This window comes from Choloepus didactylus, chromosome 16 (assembly GCF_015220235.1).
Source record: "Choloepus didactylus isolate mChoDid1 chromosome 16, mChoDid1.pri, whole genome shotgun sequence".
In the NCBI taxonomy this organism is placed as follows: domain Eukaryota; kingdom Metazoa; phylum Chordata; class Mammalia; order Pilosa; family Megalonychidae; genus Choloepus; species Choloepus didactylus.
In genome coordinates, this window is record NC_051322.1 from 86504656 (window position 1) to 86524647 (window position 19992).

Here is a 19992-nt window from a genome sequence, read left to right on the forward strand (position 1 = left end):
TCTGGGTCAATGGCCTGGTGTGCATGGCACTATTATGAAGGTCTTGCGTGCTTCAGGTCACCAGTGTCCTTGGTTGGGTTTCACTTAGGAGAGACACTTCCTTATATACAGTCTTCTCAGTGTGTCACAATCAAGCATTTTCCTGATGTAGGTAGTTTTGAGCACCCTGAGGAGCTCTTTATGAGAGAAATAACTTTCATTGTTGACTACTGTTTTAGTAGGAACAGAATTCACCCAACATGACGTAAGTACCCCTGAACAGAGATTTCAGAGTCCAGTCTTTGATATTGAAGGCAAAGAATTTTAGGGTCCCACTATAATGGCACTTACATAAAGTATTTTATCAGTCATGAAACCAACAGAAAACAGAACACTCAAATACAATAATTCAAGAAAGCTATTCTCCAAAAGTATGTGTGTGTGTGTGTGGTGGGGGGGAACTATAAGTATTAGTGGCCTACGGTTATTATCTTACCCTTAGGCCTAAAGGAAAAGGCAAAGAAGCAGCTCCTGGGACCCAAAGGGAGCTTCCTGTGGAGCTGCCCACATGGTGAGGTGCAGTTTCCTTGGTTGAGGGACACAGGCAGCTCAAGGTAACCTTGCAGGAAGGGAGCCAAGGGAGTAAAGATCTCAGCCTCATTCTCCTTCCCTCCTCTGTCCCAGGACTCTCCATTGGCCAAATCCAATGGAACCAGAACACTTGAGAGCCCTTCTGAGGTCATCCTTATGGGTCAGTTTCCCTGGGCAAAGGGAGAACGATGAAAAACACTGAAGATTTACAGGGACAAATAGAAAACATTTCATAACTTTTGGGTGAATTTGTTAACTCTTCTCTGCATCTTTATAAAACAGAGGCTTACTAGAGGTGCAGAGCAAAGCCACCCTCCTCTGTAATGGAAAATCAAGAACTCCCCCCACCAGATCCACAATTTGAATAGGAAATTTGCCCCTATACCTCAAAAAAAGTTCACCATAAATGATAGGTGTATGTTTTTTTTTCTTTCTCCTTCAACAAGAAGTAAAAGTAAAATGCCATAAAGGCAAAGCCATGGGCCCTGAGTATTCTATATTTTGACCCATTTTGAAGAATATGATTAGAAAAATAGCAAAGACTTATTAGTTGAAATCCCTGGATCTTTTTGTCATCACACTTGATAGTAATAACAACTATGCAAAGACTCCTGCAATGCTTCTTAAATGCTAGGTACTATTCTAAGTGCCTTGCATATATTAATTTATTTATATGTACAACAATCTTACTGATTTGGGTACTGTTATTATTTCCATTTGATAATATGGATAATAACATGACAACCAAGAGCCATAGCGCTATGGTAAAGAGGCTGGGATTCAATCTCAGATAGTCTGGCTTCAGATTCTATTCTCTTAAATACAATTTATTGGACACATAACATTTTCTTTATTTAAATTATTTAATTTCATGGTAAGTACTTTCATGTTTTGCCTAAATAATATTCAGTTTTTTACATGTATTTTTGATAGTTGGCTATAGTCAATAAAATGGTACTGGAAACAAGCAGATAATATGATGGAAAAAAGTAATGTTTCTGAAAGAAATGTTGGCTCTCATGCCAAATTTCACAAAGACTACCTGTAAATAAAGTGATCATATAAAATTAGACTTGGTATATGTTTTGATATATTCATATGAACTTTTGTCTTTTACTTTAAAATTATTCCAGATCTTACATGTCCATTAACTTGAAAATACTTGCTCTTCATTTTTACTGCTCTCTGGAGAGAGATACAATGATATAGAAAAGCATGTATGTTAAGTGACACAGGATGACATTTATTTTTAGCATTTCACCCATGTGCTGTTCTAACAACAGTTCATGTAAGTAATGCTTTAGCCATATATTTTATAAGTAATATAAATTATTAGTATATATCTGTTCTAGTTTGCTAATGCTGCCAGAATGCAAAACACCAGAAATGGACTGGCTTTTATAAAAGGGGGTTTATTTGGTTACACAGTTACAGTCTTAAGGCCATAACATATCCAAGGTAATGCATCAACAATTGGGTGCCTTCACTATAGGATGGCCAGTGGCATCTGGAAAACCTCTGTTAGCTGGGAAGGCACGTGGCTGGTGTCTGCTCCAAGTTCTGGTTTCAAAATGGCTTTCTCCCAGGACATTCCTCTCTAGGCTGCAGCTCCTCTTCAAAATGTCACTCAGTTGCTCTTGGGGTATTTGTTCCCTCTTAGCGTCTACAGAGCAAGAGTCTGCTTTCAATGGCCATCTTCAAACTGTAGCTCCTCTCTCAGCTCCTGGGCATTCTTCAGAGTGTCCCTCTTGGTTGTAGCAAGCTCGCTCCTTCTGTCTGAGCTTATAATACTCCAGTTAACTAATCAAGGCCTATGCTGAATGGGTGGAGCCACACCCTCATGGAAATTATCCAGTCAGAGTTATCACCAACATTTGGGTGGGATGCATTTCCATGGAAACAACCTAATTGAAATGGTCCAATTTAATCCCCCAAAATATGTCTCCCCCACAAGAATGCATCAAAGAATATGGCTTTTTCTGAGGGACATAATACATTCAAGCTGGCACAATATCATACCTGAGGAACTGCCTAATTGATACTTACCAGAATCTCAGAATAGCTACTCTACAACAATGGTTTTCACCTTAGTTTTGAGAATACCTAGGATGTTCTTCATAGTTTTCATTTGGCTCCTCAATGGTATCTGGATACACAAAGCTTAAAAAACCACTAAAAAGTTTAACCTGAAATTTTGTGTTAATTTTCATTTCCCTGAACATTATTTTTGCCCATTTTTTGACTTCTGTGTTTTTGTTCATCTCTGTGACACTAACTCTTCCCTCAGCTACAATTTTATGTGAACAACCCCTAATGCATGTGAGAATCTGGTCACTATGAATTAGTTTAAACTATGAAAAGATACTTCTCATTATTTTAACAATTACAACATGAGTGGAGGCTGTAAAAGGATCTCAGGGCATTGGCATGTGAATGGGAGAAGATTGACTAATTTTTCATGCACATATCTCCTCTTCTCTTATCCTATTCCCATGAATGGCTTATTCAAAATCCCTTTTCCTATAAAAACAATAAAGGCATTAGCCAATAATTTTTCCTCCTTCTAAGACCTGGTGAGTTAGATATATCCTGAATTCTGCTATCAGATTAATCCTGCCAGAAAACATAATTCTTATCTTGCCAAGTCTTCAATGTCTCTCTTTTTGTCTTAGTTTGCCAGGGATGTTACAACAAATATCACAACTTGATTGACTTAAACAACAGGAATTTAGTGACTCAGAGTTTAGAGGCTAGATGTCCAACATTAAGGTATTGCAAGATCTGGCTTTCTCTGAAGCCTGTAGTGTTCTGGTGGCAGCTTTTTCACATGGCAATCTCACTCCTCTCTCCTCCATTACCATCTACTATTATCATGTCCAATTTCCTGTGTATAAGGTCTCCAGTCATATTGAACTAAGTCCCCTCTGATTCAGTTTGGCTTTAACATCTTCAAACATACTACTGACAATTAGTTCACATCCATAAGACTGGGGATTAGGACTTGCATATGTCTTTATGGAGGGCATGATTCAATCCCAAACACCATTGGAAATGGATAAATGCACAGCTCCTTAGTGTGCTCATCCCAGGTCTTCTATCATCTGATATTAATTTCCTTTACATCCACATCCTTTTGATGGATTTTTCCTGGAAGCTCTCATGCTTTATATTGTTCCTGGAATATTTCACCACATATTCCAGATGACAGTTGTCCAGATCCTGTTCATTTTTATGATTCTTTTTTTGTTTCCTTTATTAGAGAAGTTGTAGGTTTACAGAACAATCATGCATAAAATACAGGATTCCCAGAAACCACCCTATTATTACTACATTGCATTGGTTTGGAACATGTTACTATAGTTGAAAGCATATTTTAATAAGCATACTATTAACTATAGATCATGGTTTATCTTAGGCTTCACTGTTTTTATAGTGCAGTTCCTTTTTAAACATTTTTATTTTGTTAACATATGTACAATCTGACATTTCCTCTTTTAACTACATTCAGATATACATTTTGCTGCTGTTAATTATGTTCACAATGTTGATCTACTATCATCACCATTCATTATGAAAACATTTCCATTATTTCAAATAGGAACCCTGTAAATTTGAAACCATAACTTCCTGTTCATTATATCTAACCCATCCTCTGGTAACCTATATTCTAGGTTTTGATTCTATGAGGTTTTTTGTTCCAATTATTCCAAATCAATGAGATCATCATTATTTGTCCTTTGATGTCTGGCATTATATCACACAATATGATGTCTTTAAGGTCCATCTATGTTGTCACAGGTATCAGAAATTCATTCCTTTTTACAGCAGAATAATATTCCATTATATGTTTATGCCATGTTTTGTTTATCCATTCATCAGTTAATGGACACTTGGGTTGCTTCCATCTTTTTGGCAATTGTGAAGAATGTTGCTATGAATATTAAATGTGTGTTTGTGTGCAAACTTGTGTTGGAATCCCTGCTTTCAGTTCAGTTTTCAGTATAAACCCAGAAGTGGGATAGACAGATCAAATGGTAATTCTAAGCTAAACTTTCTGGGGAACTGCCAAACTGTCTTCTACACCAGCTGTGTGATTTTAAATTGCCACCAGCAATGAATGAGTGTCCCTCTTTCTCCACATCCTCTCCAACACTTGCATTTTCTGTTTTTTTTTCATAGCAGCCATTCTAATGGGTGTGAAATGGTATCTCATTGGGATTTGATTTGCATTTCCCTGATGGTTAATAATGTTGAGTATCTTCTCATGTGCTTTCTTGTCGTTAGTTTATTTTCTTTGGAGAGGCATCTATTCAAGTCTTTTGCTCATTTTTAAAATTTCATTGCGGGGGCAAGATGGTGGACTAGTGAGCTGTATGTTTTAGTTACTCCTCCAGGAAAGTAGGTAGAAAGCCAGGAACTGCGTGGACTGGACACCACAGAGCAATCTGACTTTGGGCATACTTCATACAACACTCATGAAAACGTGGAACTGCTGAGATCAGCGAAATCTGTAAGTTTTTGTGGCCAGGGGACCCGCACCCCTCCCTGCCAGGCTCAGTCCCGTGGGAGGAGGGGCTGTCAGCTCCGGGAAGGAGAAGGGAGAACTGCAGTGGCAGCCCTTATCAGAAACTCATTCTACTGATCCAAACTCCAACCATAGATAGACTGAGACCAGACACCGGAGAATCTGAGAGCAGCCAGCCCAGCAGAGAGGAGCCAGGCATAGAAAAAAACAACACGAAAAACTCCAAAATAAAAGCGGAGGATTTTTGGAGTTCTGGTGAACATAGAAAGGGGAAGGGCAGAGCTCAGGCCCTGAGGCTCATATGCAAATCCTGAAGAAAAGCTGATCTCTCTGCCCTGTGGAACTTTCCTTAATGGCCCTAATTGCTTTGTCTCTTAGCATTTCAATAACCCATTAGATCTCTGAGGAGGGCCCAGCACGTTTTTTTTTTTTTTTTTTTAATCCTTTTTTCTTTTTCTAAAACAATTACTCTAAGAAGCCCAATACAGAAAGCTTCAAAGACGTGCAATTTGGGCAGGTCAAGACAAGAGCAGAACTAAGAGAGCTCTGAGACAAAAGTCAATAATCCAGTGGCTGAGAAAATTCACTAAACACCACAACTTCCCAAGAAAAGGGGGGGGTGTCCACTCACAGCCATCATCCTGGTGGACAGGAAACACTCCTGCCCATCGCCAGCCCCATAGCCCAGAGTTCCCCCGACAACCCAGTGTGATGGAAGCGCTTCAAATAACAGGCACACATCACAAAACTGGGCGTGGACATTAGCCTTCCCTGCAACCTCAGCTGATTGTCCCAGAGTTGGGAAGGTGGAGCAGTGTGAATTAACAAAGCCACATTCAGCCATCATTTCAGCAGACTGGGAGCCTCCCTACACAGCCCTGCAGCCCAGAACTGCCCTGAGGGGACGGCACTCACCTGTGACATAGCACAGTCATCCCTCAACAGAGGACCTGGGGTGCACAGCCTGGAAGAGGGGCCCACTTCCAAGTCTCAGGAGCCATACGCCAATACCAAGGACTTGTGGGTCAGTGGCAGAGACAAACTGTGGCAGGACTGAACTGAAGGATTAGACTATTGCAGCAGCTTTAAAACTCTAGGATCGTCAGGGAGATTTGATTGTTAGGGCCACCCCTCCTCCCTGACTGCCCAGAAACACGCCCCATATACAGGGCAGCAACACCAACTACACACGCAAGCTTGGTACACCAATTGGACCCCACAAGACTCACTCCCCCACTCACCAAAAAGGCTAAGCAGGGGAGAACTGCCTTGTGGAGAACAGGTGGCTCGTGGACGCCACCTGCTGGTTAGTTAGAGAAAGTGTACTCCACGAAGCTGTAGATCTGATAAATTAGAGATAAGGACTTCAATTGGTCTAGAAATCCTAAAAGAACCCTATCAAGTTCAGCAAATGCCACGAGGCCAAAAACAACAGAAATTATAAAGCATATGAAAAAAACCAGACGATATGGATAACCCAAGCCCAAGCACCCAAATCAAAAGACCAGAAGAGACACAGCACCTAGAGCAGCTACTCAAAGAACTAAAGATGAACAATGAGACCATAGTATGGGAGACAAAGGAAATCAAGAAGACCCTAGAAGAGCATAAAGAAGACATTGCAAGACTAAATAAAAAAATGGATGATCTTATGGAAATTAAAGAAACTGTTGACCAAATTAAAAAGATTCTGGACACTCATAGTACAAGACTAGAGGAAGTTGAACAACGAATCAGTGACCTGGAAGATGACAGAATGGAAAATAAAAGCATAAAAGAAAGAATGGGGAAAAAAATTGAAAAAATCAAAATGGACCTCAGGGATATGATAGATAATATGAAACGTCCAAATATAAGACTCATTGGTGTCCCAGGAGGGGAAGAAAAGGGTAAAGGTCTAGGAAGAGTATTCAAAGAAATTGTTGGGGAAAACTTCCCAAATCTTCTAAACAACATAAATACACAAATCATAAATGCTCAGCGAACTCCAAATAGAATAAATCCAAATAAACCCACTCCGAGCCATATTCTGATCACACTGTGAAACACAGAAGAGAAGGAGCAAGTTCTGAAAGCAGCAAGAGAAAAGCAATTCAGCACATACAAAGGAAACAGCATAAGACTAAGTAGTGACTACTCAGCAGCCACCATGGAGGCGAGAAGGCAGTGGCACGATATATTTAAAATTCTGAATGAGAAAAATTTCCAACCAAGAATACTTTATCCAGCAAAGCTCTCCTTCAAATTTGAGGGAGAGCTTAAATTTTTCACAGATAAACAAATGCTGAGAGAATTTGCTAACAAGAGACCTGCCCTACTGGAGATACTAAAGGGAGCACTACAGACAGAGAAACACAGAAAGGACAGACAGACATGGAGAAAGGTTCAGTACTAAAGAGATTCGGTAAGGGTACAATAAAGGATATTAATAGAGAGGGGAAAAATATGACAAAAATAAACCAAAGGATAAGATGGCTGATTCAAGAAATGCCTTCACGGTTATAACGCTGAATGTAAATGGATTAAACTCCCCAATTAAAAGATATAGATTCACAGAATGGATCAAAAAAAATGAACCATCAATATGTTGCATACAAGAGACTCATCTTAGACACAGGGACACAAAGAAACTGAAAGTGAAAGGATGGAAAAAAATATTTCATGCAAGCTACAGCCAAAAGAAAGCAGGTGTAGCAATATTAATCTCAGATAAAATAGACTGTAAATGCAGGGATGTTTCAAGAGACAAAGAAGGCCACTACATACTAATAAAAGGGGCAATTCAACAAGAAGAAATAACAATCGTAAATGTCTATGCACCCAATCAAGGTGCCACAAAATACATGAGAGAAACACTGGCAAAACTAAAGGAAGCAATTGATGTTTCCACAGTAATTGTGGGAGACTTCAACACATCACTCTCTCCTATAGATAGATCAACCAGACAGAAGACCAATAAGGAAATTGAAAACCTAAACAATCTGATAAATGAATTAGATTTAACAGACATATACAGAACATTACATCCCATATCACCAGGATACACATACTTTTCTAGTGCTCACGGAACTTTCTCCAGAATAGATCATATGCTGGGACATAAAACAAGCCTCAATAAATTTAAAAAGATAGAAATTATTCAAAGCACATTCTCTGACCACAATGGAATACAATTAGAAGTCAATAACCATCAGAGACTTAGAAAATTCACAAATACCTGGAGGTTAAACAATACACTCTTAAACAATCAGTGGGTTAAAGAAAAAATAGCAAGAGAAATTGCTAAATATATAGAGACGAATGAAAATGAGAACACAACATACCAAAACCTATGGGATGCAGCAAAAGCAGTACTGAGGGGGAAATTTATAGCACTAAATGCATATATTAAAAAGGAAGAAAGAGCCAAAATCAAAGAACTAATGGATCAACTGAAGAAGCTAGAAAATGAACAGCAAACCAATCCTAAACCAAGTACAAGAGAAGAAATAACAAGGATTAAAGCAGAAATAAATGACATAGAGAACAAAAAAACAATAGAGAGGATAAATATCACCAAAAGTTGGTTCTTTGAGAAGATCAACAAGATTGACAAGCCCCTAGCTAGACTGACAAAATCAAAAAGAGAGAAGACCCATATAAACAAAATAATGAATGAAAAAGGTGATATAACTGCAGATCCTGAAGAAATTAAAAAAAATATAAGAGGATACTATGAACAACTGTATGGCAACAAACTGGATAATGTACAAGAAATGGACAATTTCCTGGAAACATATGAACAACCTAGGCTGACCAGAGAAGAAATAGAAGACCTCAACCAACCCATCACAAGCAAAGAGATCCAATCAGTCATCAAAAATCTTCCCACAAATAAATTCCCAGGGCCGGATGGCTTCACAGGGGAATTCTACCAAACTTTCCAGAAAGAACTGACACCAATCTTACTCAAACTCTTTCAAAACACTGAAGAAAATGGAACACTACCTAACTCATTTTATGAAGCTAACATCAATCTAATACCAAAACCAGGCAAAGATGCTACAAAAAAGGAAAACTACCGGCCAATCTCCCTAATGAATATAGATGCAAAAATCCTCAACAAAATACTTGCAAATCGAATCCAAAGACACATTAAAAAAATCATACACCATGACCAAGTGGGGTTCATTCCAGGCATGCAAGGATGGCTCAACATAAGAAAATCGATCAATGTATTACAACACATTAACAAGTCAAAAGGGAAAAATCAATTGATCATCTCAATAGATGCTGAAAAAGCATTTGACAAAATCCAACATCCCTTTTTGATAAAAACACTTCAAAAGGTAGGAATTGAAGGAAACTTCCTCAACATGATAAAGAGCATATATGAAAAATCCACAGCCAGCATAGTACTCAATGGTGAGAGACTGAAAGCCTTCCCTCTAAGATCAGGAACAAGACAAGGATGCCCGCTGTCACCCCTGTTATTCAACATTGTGCTGGAAGTGCTAGCCAGGGCAATCCGGCAAGACAAAGAAATAAAAGGCATCCAAATTGGAAAAGAAGAAGTAAAACTGTCATTGTTTGTAGATCATATGATCTTATATCTAGAAAACCCTGAGAAATCAATGATACAGATACTAGAGCTAATAAACAAATTTAGCAAAGTAGCGGGATACAAGATTAATGCACATAAGTCAGTAATGTTTCTATATGCTAGAAATGAACAAACTGAAGAGACACTCAAGAAAAAGATACCATTTTCAATAGCAACTAAAAAAATCAAGTACCTAGGAATAAACTTAACCAAAGATGTAAAAGACCTATACAAAGAAAACTACATAACTCTACTAAAAGAAATAGAAGGGGACCTTAAAAATTGGAAAAATATTCCATGTTTATGGATAGGAAGACTAAATGTCATTAAGATGTCAATTCTACCCAAACTCATCTACAGATTCAATGCAATCCCAATCAAAATTCCAACAACCTACTTTGCAGACTTGGAAAAGCTAGTTATCAAATTTGTTTGGAAAGGGAAGATGCCTCAAATTGCTAAAGACACTCTAAAAAAGAAAAACGAAGTGGGAGGACTTACACTCCCTGACTTTGAAGCTTATTATAAAGCCACAGTTGCCAAAACAGCATGGTAGTGGCACAAAGATAGACATATAGATCAATGGAATCGAATTGAAAATTCAGAGATAGACCCTCAGATCTATGGCCAACTGATCTTTGATAAGGCCCCCAAAGTCACTGAACTGAGTCATAATGGTCTTTTCAACAAATGGGGCTGGGAGAGTTGGATATCCATATCCAAAAGAATGAAAGAGGACACCTACCTCACACCCTACACAAAAATTAACTCAAAATGGATGAAAGATCTCAATATAAAAGAAAGTACCATAAAACTCCTAGAAGATAATGTAGGAAAACATCTTCAAGACCTTGTATTAGGCGGCCACTTCCTAGACTTTACACCCAAAGCACAAGCAACAAAAGAAAAAATAGATAAATGGGAACTCCTCAAGCTTAGAAGTTTCTGCACCTCAAAGGAATTTCTCAAAAAGGTAAAGAGGCAGCCAACTCAATGGGAGAAAATTTTTGGAAACCATGTATCTGACAAAAGACTGATATCTTGTATATATAAAGAAATCCTACAACTCAATGACAATAGTACAGACGGCCCAATTATAAAATGGGCAAAAGATATGAAAAGACAGTTCTCTGAAGAGGAAATACAAATGGCCAAGAAACACATGAAAAAATGTTCAGCTTCACTAGCTATTAGAGAGATGCAAATTGAGACCACAATGAGATACCATCTAACACCGGTTAGAATGGCTGCCATTAAAAAAACAGGAAACTACAAATGCTGGAGGTGATGTGGAGAAATTGGAAGTCTTATTCATTGTTGGTGGGACTGTATAATGGTTCAGCCTGTCTGGAAGTCAGTCTGGCAGTTCCTTAGAAAACTAGATATAGAGTTACCATTCGATCCAGTGATTGCACTTCTCGGTATATACCCGGAAGATCGGAAAGCAGTGACACGAACAGATATCTGCACGCCAACGTCCATAGCAGCATTATTCACAATTGCCAAGAGATGGAAACAACCCAAATGTCCTTCAACAGATGAGTGGATAAATAAAATGTGGTATATACACACGATGGAATACTACGTGGCAGTAAGAAGGAGCGATCTCGTGAAACATATGACAACATGGATGAACCTTGAAGACATAATGCTGAGCGAAATAAGCCAGGCACATAAAGAGAAATATTATATGCTACCACTAATGTGAACTTTGAAAAATGTAAAACAAATGGTTTATATTGTAGAATGTAGGGGAACTAGGAATAGAGAGCATTTAAGGAAGGGGGAACAATAATCCAAGGAGAACAGATAAGCTATTTAACCTTCTGGGGATGCCCAGGAATGACTATGGTCTGTTAATTTCTGATGGATGTAGTAGGAACAAGTTCACAGAAATGTTGCTATATTAGGTAACTTTCTTGGGGTAAAGTAGGAACATGTTGGAAGTTAAGCAGTTATCTTAGGTTAGCTGTCTTTTTCTTACTTCCGTGTTATGGTCTCTTTGAAATGTTCGTTTATTGTATGTTTGTTTTCTTTTTAACTATTTTTTCATACAGTTGATTTAAAAAAGAAGGGAAAGTTAAAAAAAAAAAAAAAAAAGAAAAACAAGGAAAAAAAGATGTAGTGCCCCCTTGAGGAGCCTGTGGATAATGCAGGGGTACTGGCCTACCCCACCTCCATGGTTGCTAACGTGACCACAGACATAGGGGACTGGTGGTTTGATGGGTTGAGCCCTCTACCACAGGTTTTACCCTTGGGAAGACGGTTGCTGCAAAGGAGAGGCTAGGCCTCCCTATGGTTGTGTCTAAGAGCCTCCTCCCGAATGCCTCTTTGTTGCTCAGCTGTGGCCCTCTCTCTCTGGCTAAGCCAACTTGAAAGGTGAAATCACTGCCCTCCCCACTATGTGGGATCAGACACCCAGGGGAGTGAATCTCCCTGGCAACGTGGAATATGACTCCCGGGGAGGAATTCAGACCCGGCATCATGGGACGGAGAACATCTTCTTGACCAAAAGGGGGATGTGAAAGGAAATGAAATAAGCTTCAGTAGCAGAGAGATTCCAAAAGGAGCCGAGAGGTCACTCTGGTGGGCACTCTTACGCACACTTTAGACAACCCTTTTTAGGTTCTAAAGAATTGGGGTAGCTGGTGGTGGATACCTGAAACTATCAAACTACAACCCAGAACCCATGAATCTCGAAGACAATTGTATAAAAATGTAGCTTATGAGGGGTGACAATGGGATTGGGAAAGCCATAAGGACCACACTCCACTTTGTCTAGTTTATGAATGGATGAGCAGAAAAATAGGGGAAGGAAACGAACAGACAAAGGTACCCAGTGTTCTTTTTTACTTCAATTGCTCTTTTTCACTCTAATTATTATTCTTGTTATTTTTGTGTGTGTGCTAATGAAGGTGTCAGGGATTGATTTAGGTGATGAATGTACAACTATGTAATGGTACTGTGAACAATCGAATGTACGATTTGTTTTGTATGACTGCGTGGTATGTGAATATATCTCAATAAAATGAAGATAAAAAAAATTTCATTGCTTGACTATTTGTTGTTAATTTGAAGGATTTCTTTCTATATTTTGGATAGTAAACCTTACTCAGATATGTGGTCTCCAAATATTTTCTTCCATTGTGTATGTTGTCATTTTATTTTCATGATAAAGCCCTTTGAGGCTAAAAACTGTTTAATTTTGATGATGTCCCATTAATATATTTTTCTTTCTTTTTTTTCTTTTTTTGCTTATGCTTTGAGTGTAATGTGTAAGAAACCGTTGCCTAATACAAGGTCCTTAGGATGCTTCCCTAGGTTTTTCTCCAGGGGTTTGATAGTTCTGGCTCTTCTATTTAGGTCTTTAATTCATTCTGAGTTGATTTTTATATAAGGCATGAGGCAGGGGTCCTCCTCCTCCTCCTCCTCCTTCTCTTTTCAAAATGAGATAAGGTTTTCCCAGCACCACTTATTCAAGAGACTATTTTTTCCCAATAAAGTGGTTTTTGCTACTTGTCAAAAATCAGTGGGGCATAAATGAGAAGTTAGATTTGTGATCATTCAGTTTGATTCCATTGGTATATTTGTCTGTACTTGTGCCAGTATCATGTTGTTTTGCTTACTGTGGCTTGTAATAAGCTTTAAAATCAGGAACTGTGAGTCCTCCAACTTCATTCTTTTTCCAAATGGCATTGGCTATTTAGTGCATCTTACCCACCCATATAAATTTGATGACTAGCAATTCCATTTATGCAAGGATTGTTGTTGGAATTGGACTGGAATTGTGTTGAATCTATATAGTGCTTTGATTTGGATTGACATCTTGACATTTAACCTGCCAGTCTATGAACATGCTCTATCCTTCCATTTATTCAGGTTTCATTTTATTTCTTTTAGCAATATTTTGCAGTTTTGTGTATACAAGTCCTTTACATCCTTGATTAGATTTATTTCAAAATATTTGATTCTTTTAGCTGGCATTATAATGGAATTATTTATTGATTTCTTATTCCAGTTGTTTATTGCCTGTATATGGAAATAATAACAAATATTGGTTGTTGCTCTTGTATAACACCACTTAGATGAATCCATTTATTAGCTCTAAGAAATTTTCTGTATATAGGATCATGCCATCTGCAAATGTGGTTAGTTTTATTTCTTCCTTACCAAGTTGGGTGGCATTTATTTCTTTTTCAGGCTTATTTGCTCTGACTAGAATTTCCAGTACAATGTAGAATAATATTGGTGACAGTGGGCTTCCTTGCCTTGTTCCTGATCTTAAATACTTTCAGTATTTTGCCATTGAGTATGATGTTAGCTGTTAGTTTTTCAAATATGCCCTTTATCATGTGGAGGAAGTTTCTTTCTATTCCTAGTCTTTTGTGTGTTTTATTTCTTAACCAATAAGGGGTGATGGATTTTGTGAAATGAGTTTTCTGAATCAATTGATATTATCATGTGATTTTTTTTCCTTTGTTCTGTTAATGTGCTATATTACATTAATTGATTTTCTAATGGAACCAAATTTGCATACTAGGGATAAATCACACAATCATGGTACATAATTCTTTTAATGTTCTGTGGGGCATGGTTTGCTAGTATTTTGGTGAAGAATTTTGCATCTACATTCATAAGAGATACTAGTTTTTAATTTTCTTGTGGCATCTTTCTCTGGCTTGGTAGGAGTGTGATATTGGTCTCATAGAATGAATTAGGGGGTATTCTTTCCTCTTCATTTTATTTTGAGGAGTTTCAGTAGAATTGGAGTTAAGTCATCTTGGAATGTTTGGCAAAGCTCCCCTGTGAAGCCATCTGGTCCTGGGCTTTTCTTTCTTAGGTGGTTTTGACTAATTTCTTTGCTAGTAATTGGTTTGTTAAGATCTCTATTTCTTCTTGAGTCAGTTTAGGTTGTCTGTGTGTTTCTGGGAATTTGTTCATTTCATCTAGGTTATCTAATTTGTTGGCATACAGTTGTTCATGATAAACACAGTTCTGTTTATTTTAGCATGGTTGGTAGTAATTTCTCCCTTTTTATGTCTGACTTTAGTTACCTGTGTCCTCTTCTTTTTTCTTTGTCAGTCTAGCTAAAGAGTACTCAATTTTACTGATCTATTCATAACACCAACTTTTAACTTTTTGTTTTGCTATTCATTGTTGTTATTCTCTATTTCATTTATATTTGTTCTAAGTTTTGTTATTTCCTTCCTTGTGCTTGCTTGGGTTTAGTTTGCATTTCTTTTTCTGGTTCTTCCCATTTTGAGTTTAGATCTTTGATCTGAAGTCTTTCTTTTTTTTTAATGTAAGCATTTAGAGCTGCAAATTTGCCTCCCAAGGTCCTTTTGGTTTACAAAAGGAATCCCTGGAATCCAAATAGAGTTATTCTGATGCAAAATTTTCTCTTCAGTCTTACAGCAGCAAGGATGTTTGAGATAGTCAGTGTCACACATTGAAATCATATCCACACTCAATGATGGTAAGAGGGTAATTTGGTGAGTAGAAAGCAGGAAGACAGAAAAAGACTTAAATCCTTTAGACTAAACATCATCACAATGCAGTTCCGTTCAATTTCTCACCAACTTATCATTACACAGATAAGTATTTTAATTGTCTCAAGGGGGAGATTTGATTTCCAGGAGTCAAAATGGTCTTTGCTAAGATTCTGCATTGTTGTCTCTTTGTTCTTCTACATGGAAGTAAAACTTTGGTCAGGAGAAACCTGATGAGGAGACTCATGCACCCAGACCAAGTTATGTTAATGGCTTTGTTGTCTGATGCAGGTGGACTTAATTGGGGAGAGGGAAAACTTTGCCTTATGCCAGTCTTGGGTGGAATTGGGAAGATGATGCATTTTAGGACACTAGGCATCCCAACTCTATTAGCCACCCATTATTTTTTTCCATTTTACCCAATAAGGGTAATGGTAACTCTCAAATTGCCCTCTTCAGTGCTTTCTCCTTGAAGGGATAAAGGGACAAAGAGCCTGGGGTTGCAAAACTGTGATGGCCCTTCATGAAAAAAATATGCCCAACCATCACAGGGGAAATTTAGCTGCAACCTATGGGCCTGGCCAAAATCTGTTTTCCAAGACTCTCAAATCATTTGCTTTAGCCTGGTTCTTCATAACTGGTCCTGCTTATGGAACAGGGGTAAGAATCACATGGGACATGTTATCAGAAGCCATGCAAACAAGAAGAGAGTGGAGTGACATTTTTTAAATGTTGAAAGGAAAAAGAAAATCCATCAGCCTAGAATTCTTTATCCAGTGAAGTTATGCTTTAAAATGAAAGAAAGATACTTTTTCAGAAGAACAAAATTATGGGAAATTTTTCACCAGGACATCACCCTTGCCAAGGCTGCAAAAAGAAGTTCTTCTTGTAGAAAGAAGAACTTACTGAGGCAGTGCTAAAGTGTGATTCTTACCCCTGTTCCTCTACAGGGAAGGGGGTTTCTTCTCTTTCTCCTTTCAGTGTGCCTGTGGGTAGAGGTTTCTCTTGAGGCTGGGGTGGGGGTGGGGGTGGTGGGGTGGTGGGGGTTGTTTCTTTTGCTATTTATGTGTTTTCTACACCGTGTGTGACAAGCTTAACAGAGCTCTTTCTGTATTTGTCTTGCTCTCTGTAAACATCTTTAGCCTCACTAAAGAAGCTGACCTGGGGCTCTTTTCCATTGTGAAAAGCTCCTGTTGTACGAAGTTCTGTGCTTCCAGGACCTCAATTTCTTTTATTTTGTTAGACACGATTCTTACTCACTGTATTTGGTTTAGACTGAAGATTCATTGTGGAAAATACCTAAAGATAAAGCTGGATCCACCTCACACCCAACCAGGGAAATGAAAGTGAAATCACCCATGGCTTGTAATTTTTTGCATCTCAGATTAACAAAAATGAAAATGATGAATGATATCTAATGGTGGTGAAGGTGTGGGGAAAAGGGCAGGCGTCAGACACTCAGATCTACATAAAGAAAGGAAGGTCTCAGAGATGGAAGAAAAGAAGGTAAAAGAAAATATTTCCTTTTTACCTTCTTTATTTTTTCTTGATCAAGTAATAACAGTTTGTCTAAATAATGGTGACAATATATTGGGGATTATACGGTATGGATAAGCGGAATTAGTCCCTGCAAGGTTGAAAGGCACGGGAGGGAGGGAGCCCGGCCGCAGCTGCAGCTGGTCCCGGCGGCGGAGCGGCGGCGGCGGGTTGGCCTGGGCAGCGGGCGCGGGGGCCTGGGCGGCGGGCGGCTGGGAACGGAGGCTGGGGGCGGGCGGCGGGCGGCCTCGGCCCCTCGCGGCGGTCAGGGAGGGCTGTGCCCCCGCTCCAGGGCAGTCCCGGGGAGGATGCAGCCTGGGCCCCGGGGCGGGGTGGGCGGCGGCAGCTGCAGCGGTAGCCACTCCCCCGGGGCGCCTGCGGTGGGAGGCGGCGGCGGGAGCTCCTCCGCGGCTCCTGCGGGAACCAGGCCCTGCCGGCGGCCGCGTCGCTCCCGCTGCAGCTGCTCGCGGGACTCGCCAGGCCCTGCCCGCGGGGTCCCGGCTACTCACGCTCTGGTCCCGCCTGTGGCACCACTGGTGACCATTCTCCGTGCAGCCCCGGAGGCTGCACACGGGCCCCCCCCAGGACACGCCCGCGGAGCTCAGGCCCTTTGGCCATGGACGTGGAGACCACGCTGCGTGCCCGGCCGTGGCGAGGTGGGAAGATGGCCTGGGTGCCCGAGATGGACGAGGTGATCGAGTCCGGGCTGGTGCACATCTTCGCCGCCAGCCTCTTGGGCAGTGTGCAGGATCTGGGCGCCGGTGCCTACAGCATGAGCGATGTGTTGGCATTGCCCATTTTCAAACGGGAAGATTCCAGCCTTCCACTGGATGGTGAAACTGAACACGCACCCTTTCAGTAGGTGATGTGTGCTGCAACATCACCAGCAATAAAGCTGCATGATGAAACACTCATTTCAGCCAAGGTCAGTCTTAGGAAATTTGGATGCTGGATAATGAAAAAGTGGTACAGTTCCCAGAAGCAGACTTTGTTGTCTTTTTACACTTATGCAGTTTGGAAATGAATGTAAAGACTTACAGTGGGCACTTCTCTTTCTGTGCCCGTTTGGCTTTTATTGTCTGAACTTCATGCTGACTTGGGGCAGGGGTTGGGACAGCGCTACTGCAGAGCCCAATGAGATCTGTCTGTGGGGAGCTGCGCTGTGCTGAAGTGTCACACAGTGGTCAGGAAAGAGAGGCACTGCACCTTCTCGGAGGAAGGCATGTCTACAGGTGCACATCTGATGCGATCATGCCAGTTGGGGGAAGATCCAAGCCAGAAAGGTGGGCTTGAAGGAAACTGCATTAGCAGGAGTACCTTGGTGAGAGGGTCAGTGTAACTCCTAATAGGTACAAAGACTTCTGTGTTTTTGCTTTATCACAGATTTATTGAAAAACTCTCAAGGACTGTGGGAATGAAGCTGAGAGGTCTTCTACCTGCTACCAAATAACATATATATACATATGGTGTGTGTGTCTGTGTGTGTGTGTGTATTTAATTGGAACATGCTGTACATTGGTAACTTCTGTTTTTTACTTAATATATTGCAGTTCACTACCACACAAACTTTTTGTTTGTTTATATTAAAGATTATCAATTCTTGCTGTGGTTCTTTACTTTTCTGTTTTTCTTGTTGTTATTGTCTTTATAAACTGCATGCTATGAAAAGCCTTAATGCAGTCTCCTGGGCCTAGAGTTCCAGCCCTGGCCTAGCTCTGCAGTTGCCTGTCCAAACCATCCCCCATGGGCTGCCCCCACCTCCCCATAGGCCATCACCTTTCCCACTTAGTGTCCCTGTCCTTTCTTTGGGAACTGAACCTCACCTTCAGACAGCAGCACCTGCCCCTCCTCTTTTCTCTCTCCTTCAGTTTCTGCTTCACCTCTAGGCTGGGAGCTCCAGGGGGCAGGGGACACATCTGTCATGTTCACCACTGTGTGCCCAGTGCCTGCTGAAGAGCCTGGCATCCAGCCAGGGCTCATTAAATGATTATTGAATGAATGCATCTGAATGATGAGGCTTGAGAAAGAAAAACAGCCCCTGACATTGGGAAACAGATCTGATACCAACATACAGACCATGATGTTCTCCATCTGGACAAAATCTCACAGAACATCAACAGCTGACAAGACCACCCTGAGACCATAATAAGGTGAACAAAATCATGGTCTCTGTGCAGCCCACAACATGCCAAACATCTTTCTTTCTCAGCTCAATTACACAGAGCTTTACTCTTGCTCTAGTTTGCAACCCCCCCTCCATTTAGATAAGATATTTTGAAATATCCAGTCAGAATTGTCCCTGCTTTCTGATAGCATCCAATCTAGAGCATTGTTAGACCATCCACCAAATCTGAAAACTTAATCCTAATCTAATAATCATTTATTTCTCAAATTTCCCCATGGTGCATGCTCTCCCACACTGCAGTGAGCAATAACCCCAACTGTTCAACTGCAGGTGTATTCTGGCGGTCTGTAGCTGAAGGACATAGGCCAGCCCCCTTGAGGGAGTGCCTGGGCTGTGGCCCTCTCTTGTCATGTAATGGTGATTGTGACGGTGATTGTGATAATGGTCATGAACATGTTTACTGGTATTACTTTGTGCCAAACCTATTCTGAGCCCTCCATATACATTACCCTATATTTAATCCCCACAATAACTGCAAACTAGGCCTTGGACTCACTGCTGTTTGACAGCTGAAGGAGTGAGACAAGCAGAGGTTTAGCACACTGTCACCCAGCTGGTCAGTTACTGGATTGGATTTGAATCCAGGTGGTCTGGCTCATACTCTAATCTGGGTCCAGACCAGGCTTCAAGGCCTGGGTAGGACTTGGGTTCCTGATCTGCCTTCACCTCTCATAGGTCTCGGACCTCACTGGAGTGTGGTGGGGAGGAGGAGAAGGTGCTGGGGAGTCTGCACATCAGGCCTGGGGGCAGGGGGTGGAACCTGCTGTCTCAGAAGTGACCCTTGAGACCAGGTAGCCATATTTGCTGTCCTAAAATGACTATTACTAGGCCCAGTAGAGCCTTTCACAGGGACTAGGACTTAGCCTTTATGGATCTGGTCTGTACGGGATGGACACTTGGACCAAGGGTGTGTGCTCTGGGGAGCTGAGAAGGGGTGTTTCCTGTGCTGGGCACTGGGGACAGCATTTTTGTAGAGACAAAGAAAGTGTAGAGAGAAGCAGGAATGGGAGAGAGTGGGAGAGCAGTGGAGGTAGAGAAAGAGAAAGAGATACAAGGAGAAACAGAAAAGTAAAGGAGGAATGGATAAGAGAGACTGAGGGAAGAA

The 19992-nt window shown here is 40.5% G+C and overlaps 1 protein-coding gene across 1 annotated transcript in view; it reads left to right on the forward strand.

The window, feature by feature from the left end:
• Positions 1-239: 239 nt before the first annotated feature.
• LOC119511435 (myosin heavy chain IB-like) overlaps positions 240-19992 on the forward strand; it is a 38777-nt gene continuing 19024 nt past the window's right edge. The window contains exons 1-4 of the mRNA XM_037805798.1: positions 240-244; positions 482-550; positions 16809-17082; positions 17130-17985. Of these exons, the coding sequence (XP_037661726.1) occupies positions 240-244; positions 482-550; positions 16809-17082; positions 17130-17564 (783 nt within the window). The 3' untranslated portion in view covers positions 17565-17985. The remainder of the gene's footprint in view (positions 245-481; positions 551-16808; positions 17083-17129; positions 17986-19992) is intronic.